The sequence below is a fragment of the Taurulus bubalis genome (genome assembly GCF_910589615.1).
Source record: "Taurulus bubalis genome assembly, chromosome: 8".
In the NCBI taxonomy this organism is placed as follows: domain Eukaryota; kingdom Metazoa; phylum Chordata; class Actinopteri; order Perciformes; family Cottidae; genus Taurulus; species Taurulus bubalis.
In genome coordinates, this window is record NC_136596.1 from 22,822,020 (window position 1) to 22,831,136 (window position 9,117).

Genomic DNA, 9,117 nt, shown 5'->3' on the forward strand with positions numbered 1-9,117 from the left:
TTGACAGTGTCTCGGGGTCAGTAGATTTCTTCAGAAGTAGAGTGTAGCACTCTACCTCTTGTTTGGAAGCCCTAAAAAGTTTTGTTTTTTTGCTGTCATATACCCAATTTCCTCAATGAGGCATGCTCTAATAAATATCTATTAAAAAAAAAAAAAGGTTCAAGCATGTATCAAAAGGCCAAAGGAAAGTAGCTGGAAAAGACTCATATTTCATAAGGGTTTTCTTATTGTACTGTGACTTTTTTTTTTTTTTACGATGCAGTTATACATACCACAGTGTATCCGTTTGAATCATATCGTGCCATGCATAATACATACTCGCGATATCAATGCTTTTCATTCATGCCTTTCTGTTTGTCCTGCAGACTGTTTTTATACTGTTTCTATGAAATATACACATTCTCTACACAGAGGAAAACCTTCTGAAATAACCCTATTTATAAGTTAACCCAGTGCTGTAATCAAGTGAGAATCTAATCTTGCCTTTTGCATAGAGATATGTACCTACTGCAAATATAACATTTTGGGGTACTTGAGTCACTATTTAATTTTATTTTTTTTGTTATTGTTTCTAGCACTTAAGAAGATTAAAATGTGTACAAAAATTAATATTTTTTAATTTTTTAAGAATATAATTATTTTCTGTCATTACCATTACAAATGTTTAAAAAAAAGAGGCTAGAAATCAATCTGTGTATATTTCTGTACCTGTATAGCAAACACATTTCATGAATGGAAATATGTTCTCTGAATATTTATTTACTAATATATTTATCTTTAAGCCATGTCTTATGTTCAGAGTGTATGAACATTTGAGTTATTTGGTTGCTTTTTATTTTGAGAAAAATCACTAACATGAGACTTTGTATATACATGGTAATTGCACACAAGACGATTAAATCTTCTCTGACCAAAAAACTGATTTTAAAACTTTAGTACCCTACAGTTTTGTAATTAAAGTGTACAAAGATCTGTAAAATATACAGTTTTATTCAAGTAACTCATGTTGTGGTCTCCTCTTTTCCATTTCCTGCTGCCTACAGGAGAGCATCGAGCCAGACTTTATATTTTCATAGGTGTCATGAAATATCTCCGAGCTTGAACCCGGAGTGAAGAGGTGAGGTTGGAGCGCTTCACGCGGCACAAAGCCTGCACAATTAAACGAGCTCTCTAACATTGAATCCATAAATGGACGCAACTGCATAGTCATATTGGTGTTTGGCATCAAATAATGATCTAATCACCAATAATAATAATAATAATAATAATAATAAAGATGAATCTTACAAGCTAGAAGAATTCTTTATTTAGAATTGACCTTGAATCATTACTGTATCAATTGGTCAATGGACAAAAAATGTGCAAAGGTTTGATGTAACACGTTCTGATTGTGAAAAGATTCAAGCTTGACGGTTCATTCTCAACCTTGGAAATACTAAACTGAGAAAAATGTAATTGTGGAGGTAAGATGCCTTTGGTGTGTCAGGTAAGACCGACTTAAAAAACATTCAAAATACATTTGCCATGATGCTGAATGTATCTGCTTTGAAATCACACTTTGGACACTGATTTGTTACTTTTGACTGACTCACCAAGACCCCCATACATTAGCATTTAAAATGATTGTTTAAAAAGCAAATTATAATTAATATTAAAACAGAAACTAAGAAGTCATTAGGAACAAAGTGACTTAGCGACCGCTATGACTATAAAAGCCCTACATAAAATCAGACATTTATATCTTTTCTGAAATAAATAAATAGATTAACATGATATTAACAGTATTTGATCATCAGTGTCCTGAATCCAGAACATACTAACACGGTCAAGTTCTTTGAGAGGTTTGAACATATGGGACAGATTTGCCTGGCATTCAAGATTCTGGAAATGAGTCTTTATGACCTGGTCGAAGAGCGAGACTGGAAACCACCTGCTCTGAACGAGATCCGGTCAATCGCAAAGCAGGTATGTATTGAGGCTATAGATGTGTGTATCTGGCTGAAAATATCTTCCCTGTCGACTGTGATTATCAGATAGTAGGTACCCTTCACTTTGTTGAATGAGTAAAGACCGAATCAGTACCAGTTATTAACCAGTGTCGGAGAGGTAGGGGCTGGATCAACTGACCTGAACCTGTTTCCAAATCCAGATCGATCCGAAAGGGGAGGCTGCTGAATTTGAGGACGGGAAGGCTTTAGTCAACCTCATCAAACAGCTTCTGCATCTTGACGGGGATCAGAGAATCTCTCCACGTCGAGCTCTGCAGAACATGTTCATCACAAAGTCCCACCTGACTGAGTACACTGACAGCAGCGCTTACACTGGAAGTAGACGACACATGAAGTATGATGGGCTGATGGTTTTATTCACTGATTGTTGTGCTTTATTCAGTCTGAACACCTCAGGATCTACGATTAGCGTCTACCCAATGGAGGCCTCAGCAGGCAGCATATTGGGCTGACTGGTCTCCTGGTGAAGGACTACCTCCCTCCACCTATCATGAAGATCCAGCTACCTGGTGTTCTGATGGACTACCTTCCTCCACCTATTGCAATACAATGTCTTACGCTGCTTCCTTACAGTACATGACAGGCAATAGCAGGCCCACAGGTGATGTTAAATGATGTCAGTCAACACAGCTTCACGTTGGCTGTGTCTTAGCACTCCCTTACACAGGGCACCGTGTTTACTGTCTGCCATTTTAATTACTGGTTTAGTGTTACTATGACTACAATGTCACACAGGGATATCTAATCCCTCTGCTGTGTGTCCAGCCAACGGTGCGATGCCACTAAAGAGGCCTGTACATGACCCAGAAGGGTGAGGAGACAGGGGTGCATAGATATAGAAAGATGGAGAAAATGTATGAATATCAGTATCAGTGGTGGAAGAGGTATTCATATGCTTTACTCAAATGAAAGTATACTGCAGTTTAAAAATACTCCATTACCAGTCCTGCATTGAAAATGTCAAGTATTATTAGCAAAAAGCCTCCAAATTGCACTTTGGTGCTCTACGTGAGCAAATGTACTTTCCACCACTGAGTATATGAAAAGTCAGTGTCCCAGAAACATTGAAGGTTTAGTATTCAGTACCCACTGTAACTCTCTGGTTAAAGCTGATGTACAATACACATGCCGAATGATACCACAGACCTCTAAGTTCACAGCCTGTCGTCTCATGAATGAGCTGGATGTGTCATGGCAGTGGGTTCAGATGGATTACATAGACAACTGGCAGGATTTATAAAACACACACAAATAACATGTTTGCCTTTTGTAGCTTTGAGAATAATCAGTTCAGATACTGAGAATGTTTTCAGCACATTTTATTCTGTTACCAAGTTGTATTGGAAAAAATATATATTAAAACTAACTGCACTTCATTAGTGTCACTCGCTTGCCAATAGTCCCAACACTGACAACAGACTATTGGTTTTCTTTCTCATTTAATTGTCGTTGAACCCCCCCAAAAAAAAAAATCCAGCAGGAACATAGACCAGTAAATCTGTGGAGCGCCGGGACTTTCATGCTCTAGAATTCATGTCTGAGAACTCTGCAGACAGATTTTCATACAGGCAGAACCGCCTGCAACGCAGATGTCACACGTGCGTCTCACAGCTTGAAACCAGAGTGAAGAGCCACAACTCCACCGGTGAAGTTGTGGTATTTCACACAGTAGAAACCTGCGTCCTCAATCATATGCTGAAACTCCTCCTGTAGAGGAAAAAGAACACAGGAAATGACTCGCTAACATTGAATCCACAACGTAACATTACTGCAGAGTAAAAACGATAAACAAAATCTCAAGCTTGAAGAAATGTAAATTGGCAATGTGACGAATAGCCCTGAAAAAAATGTGTGAATCAATTCGTCAATCAACAGAAAGATTAAATCGGCAAAGATTCAGATAATCAATTCATCATTCACGTCATTCATCACATTAGAGAAAAAGAAAGATGGTTCCAGTTTCTATAACTGATGCCGCAGATGATTTATACAGGGGGGATTATCTCTGAATAAATGAATCATTAAAATGCTGAGCAGACAAAACAGTTGAAGACATTTTGGACTTTTCTGACCATTTATATGTTACAGAGCCAGAATAATACATTTACTCAGTAGAGCAATTATCCTAGAAGCAAGAGTTCAAACATAAAACCATCAGAGTCAAAACAGATGTTACAAACACAAAAATGTGTTCAAAATGTGATCAAAGTTCAACATATACAAATAATGTAGTGACATTTTTAAGACTCCAATTCCCTTAATTGGGCCATAACATAATAAATATGAAGATAATAAACAAAGAATCACTCATAGTATTTGTTTGTGTGTTATAGAAGAACAAGATTGTGTTGCTAGCTCTTGAGGCTTGAGGTGAATCAAATACAAATTTGAGAGTGGAAACGTTAGAAATGGGGAGAAATTAAATATATATATTTCTTTCCTCACCTGGTCCGGGAACTTGCGGATGCTTTCTACCAGATACTGATACGACTTCCAGTCTCCAGCGATCACCTCTCCCAAAACTGGTATCATCTTGAAACTGTATTCGTCATAAAGTCTGAAAAAACAGAGCAAAAACACAGCTTTTTAATCAGAACATAAACCCCTGCTACCATTTTTCACTAATCTTTTAAACACCGACTTCGAAGCATCCAAAGTCCTTCCCAACAGCCAATCGGATGACGTGCTTTGAGGCACAAAACCAGAAGACGGCGCTGTTCGTCCAAACCACACAAAGCAAACGGTTGTTGCGTTTCCAAAATTGTAATATTATGGTCACAAAACACAATCTATTTAGACCAAAAAAAAAGGATAATCTTTAAATTTTTGTAGGATATCTGTTACAAAATAAAAAAATGTAATCACTGCTCCTAGAATATGGTGAAACTGTACTGTACTCTTATTTTGTACGGGTTATTCAAGACAGCTTGAACTTTTCATGAACACACAACAACCTCAACAAGCAAAAAAGAAAAAGAAAAGCTGCAGCACTTGAGACGTGTGAGGCAGTAATGAGTCCACGGAGAGCCTCAGAGTCACACGGTTGATTCCTAGTCACACCGAGTGAGCGCCGCTCCTCACCTCGACAAAACAGGATTTGTCACTTTGCTGAACTCTAAGCACATGAATCTGCCGCCGGGCTTCAGAACCCGCAGAGCCTCCTGCAGCGCCTTAAGGAAAAAGAAATAAGACATTATTAACAACCATTTTGTACTATTGTTTTAATAATAATCAAGTCTATTATCAAGCAAAAAGTATGTGTTGGTTACATCTTCTTAAATGTTTGCTGCTTTTTCACATTCATTGTCATTGGATTTTGGACCATTTAAAATGACATAAGCAACTTGACAAACAAGTTTAACTGAGTTCCCTGAATACATGTGCAAGAGGTGGAAATGTATCAATAATAAATAATAATAAAGCGACTTTAAACGACTTTGCACGTGAATATGCATTTGTTCTCTCTCTGCCTGTTCTGAGCAACACGTCGACAGTCCTAACGAGCGTCACGTTACCTGATCTATGCGGGTGACGTTTCGAATGCCAAAGGCGATGGTGTAGACATCGAACAGGTCATCGTCAAAGGGAAGCTCCTCGGCGTCCCCCGCCACCCACGACAGACCTGATGCCCAGAAGCGGAGACACCCAACGTCAAACACTGTACATGTTCAACCTCTCCCTCTCTCCCTCTCCTCAGATTCCGAGTGCAGTTTTAACTCGTAAACTCGCGACAGCTTGGCACCAACGGTTCAAGCAATGCATAGTGCACTTTATACGCTGTACTGTTACCATATTTGTGTGCCTTATTTTTTTTTAAGTTTATTGTAACTGTGTGTTAGGAGGACCCAGCAAAATAAGCTTTTCATTGTACAGAGTAACTGTTATCTGTGCATATGACAATAAAAATCTCTTGAATCTTGTAATCCTGTTCGGGTCACGCAGAACTCTCAACTCTCATCAAAACGGTTGAGTCCGTGCGCTGGATTCAGGAGTGGGATTGTAATATTTTGGGGGACTGAATGTCTGCACATGAACCAACATTATCATAAAATGTATTGCCAGTAGGTGACGGCACCAGTGATTACTCTTACCCTAATCATCAACGTTTACAATATTGTTTTTGTCTAATTAGCTAATTTTTTTTCGCCAAACTTCTAGAATCTGAGCATCCTTGTTATTTAGTCTCAACATGAAACAGTTACACAAGAACGTTGCTAATTTGTTGGGGCAAAGTTATGATTTGAATCTGAATTTATGATAACAAAATTATAAAACAAGAAAGAACTTTTTATAAAATCAACAGCAGCTTACAACACCGGACGGTGTTTGTCATTTTGTGTTGTTATGGCGGTGGCGGTTTGATACCCGGTACCAGAACCCTGGATAAGGTGCTTACATGCTACAGTGTATCTCTCTCAGGGCTAAGGATGAGGGTTAATCCTCGTAACCATCGGATCTTCACATGCACAGTAACGTGAATGGGACATCCCCAAAAACACCTGTCCTGTGTCCATGTGAACGTGCTCCCAGATGTCCCTTAAAGCCAAACGCTTACCGGCACTGATGCCCATGCGGTCGGCTTTCTGCTTGCCCACCCTCAGCATCTCCTTGTTGATGTCACAGACCACGGCCCTGGATTCCTGGGGTCCGGCCTCGTCCTCTGAGGAGTAGGTAGTGGAAATGTCCCGCCACGACGGCGTCTGCATGGACCGCGCCGCCCGCCGTTTCTGCCGCTCCTGCTGAGCGCGAACGTAGTCCAGGAAACGGAAGGCGATGTCACCTGCAAGGGAGCTGGGATGAACCTCACGAATGTATGAAATAAAAAAACGCTTTGATGTTTTGCAGAGGATGCAGGTTTACCTGTTCCGCCCGCCACGTCCAAGAGTTGCACGCCGGGCTGCGGGTGCATGGCGTGCAGCAGCATGTCCTTCCACAGGCGATGAATTCCCAGACTCATGGCGTCGTTCATGGTGTCATACTTCTGCGCCACGTTCTCAAACACCTTGTACACTGAGAGAGAGAGAGAGAGAGAGAGAGAGAGAGAGAGAGAGAGAGAGAGAGAGAGAGAGAGACTATTGTTTTTCACTCAGCAATGTATTTTGGAGGTTTTTCTTTTGATGCGGTCACTTTTTGTGCTCCAGGAGAAATTCTCTCTCTCTTTGTTAAAACACCTACCATAATTTAGGAAAATAAAGTTTCCCATGCCGTTATATATTGTGCACAATAATTGTAATTTGTTTATGTTTTTACAGAGGTTATATCTTGTGTCTGCGCAAGATATAACCTCTGTAAAAACATAAACAAAGGACTGCCCACCAGTCAAATTCGGCTTGCTTTATAGCCTGTCACAGTAAACACCATTCCCTTCGGCCACTTCAGCACAGCCAGCTAAGAGGTGTCACTTCCTGGATCAATTAAAAGCCGAATTGTTCAGCATGTCAAAACCACGTGACGTCCCGCTCCTGAGGCTGTAAGCATTTACTGAGAGGCGGAGAGCTTTTAAATGGCGAGATTTCTCAATGAACTTTCGTCGCGCTACAGGACGAAATCCGAGAGGAGCTTTTTCTGGAGCTCACCTTTCTTCGCCTTCTCGCTCTCTGGCACCGTTTCAAACCCGAAATGTGTGCTTCTGTCTCCGGCAACATCGCTGAAACACCGACAGGTCGACGGTCCCCGACAGCAACCCGACCGAGCTGCAACTCCAGCAGAGGCAACGCTGATATTTCTGTGTGAATAACGGATCGCCCTCCGGAGCAGCGGTCTCATGGATGCGGCCATTTTGGCTGCTTACGAAACTGCGCGACGCTCTGACGTAATTCACATGCGACGGATTCTCGTGTTGACGCTCTGCAGGAGTCCCGCGGGTTGTTTCTAGTTTGGGGTTAATTATCGTGCATTTCACACAACAATTACATTTACGAGCGACCGTTGGCACAAATATGAGATAAATATGGAGGCATAAAATAATTAAAAATCACGCACTTAAAAATTATAATCCAACACAAAAGTAGTGAAAAGTAAAAGGTTTTGGGACAAAATATATAACATGTAGCCTATAAAATATACAAGTTAAAATGTATATATATATATATATTAATTATATATATTATTCGTATATATAATATGTATATGTATTTATTATATATTTTTTATTATTATTTATATATTATATAGGGGTGTATGTTGAACATATTTGAATATTGTTCTTCAGTATAACAACAGTATAACATGTTCTTCTACTTATGTATGTACTAATACTCTACTACACTTCAGAGGCAAATATTATACGTTTTACTGCGTTACATTTATTTGACAACTTGAGTTACTTTGTGGATTCAGATTAATAATACGAAACATAGTGAACTAATAACTGATGGTAAAATCACAAACTATAGCGAGCATCATATAAAACACGTAGTAAGCTTCACTTTTACCTGCTGCAACAATGAAATGACTTTGAGATACGTGCAACTATATGAATTCATAGGGATAAAATTACATCATTCATTTACTTATTATCATAAAGGTACCAAGAGGCCTCATCAGAGTTATTCTTCTAACTGAAGATATGCAACTATGAGATGAACCATGCAAATGTTGTTTTGATTAATTGATAAATATAGAGTATACAATGTCAAATAATGGTGATAAGTTCCCCTTCTTTACCCTGTCCTGAATGCAGGGGTGGGAAGACGGTGTATATAAACAGCTCTCAGCAGCACAAAGCTCCTGTAATAGAAGGGAAATCTCAAACCTGAAACAGGCCAATGCATGCACTCAAACCACTGAAGGGCATGAGAGTGTCTTAATAATTACAATAGGGTCATGGACGATATTGCAGAACGAGGCGGATCAAAACAGACAAGTTCCTGCACAGCCAGCGAGCCGCTTTCACACAGTTCTACAATACACAAATCCATCAAGGACAGTCTCTCTCCTAATCGACCTGACTTCAGCACCCTGAGTGCAGAAAGTGGCAGATATTGTCTTCCATTCTTCTCACTTTCTCGTTCTGACAGTAACCAGAGACGGCCACGTATTGTCCCTTTGTTGCCTTAATTACTGGTGGACTCGGGTTCAAAGGGATCCGTTTACATCGCTCTTTTCC

At 39.8% G+C, this 9,117-nt stretch overlaps 1 protein-coding gene across 1 annotated transcript; it reads right to left on the minus strand.

Moving 5' to 3' along the window:
- Window positions 1–3,358: 3,358 nt before the first annotated feature.
- coq5 (coenzyme Q5, methyltransferase) lies at window positions 3,359–7,787 on the minus strand (the record flags this gene model as incomplete). The annotated part of the gene is made up of 7 exons (XM_079223011.1): window positions 3,359–3,716; window positions 4,455–4,566; window positions 5,091–5,179; window positions 5,525–5,631; window positions 6,565–6,789; window positions 6,870–7,019; window positions 7,586–7,787. The coding sequence occupies 7 exons, from the start codon at window positions 7,785–7,787 to the stop codon at window positions 3,615–3,617; spliced, it is 987 nt and encodes a 328-aa protein (XP_079079137.1). The 3' UTR covers window positions 3,359–3,614.
- Between the last annotated feature and the right edge of the window lie 1,330 nt (window positions 7,788–9,117).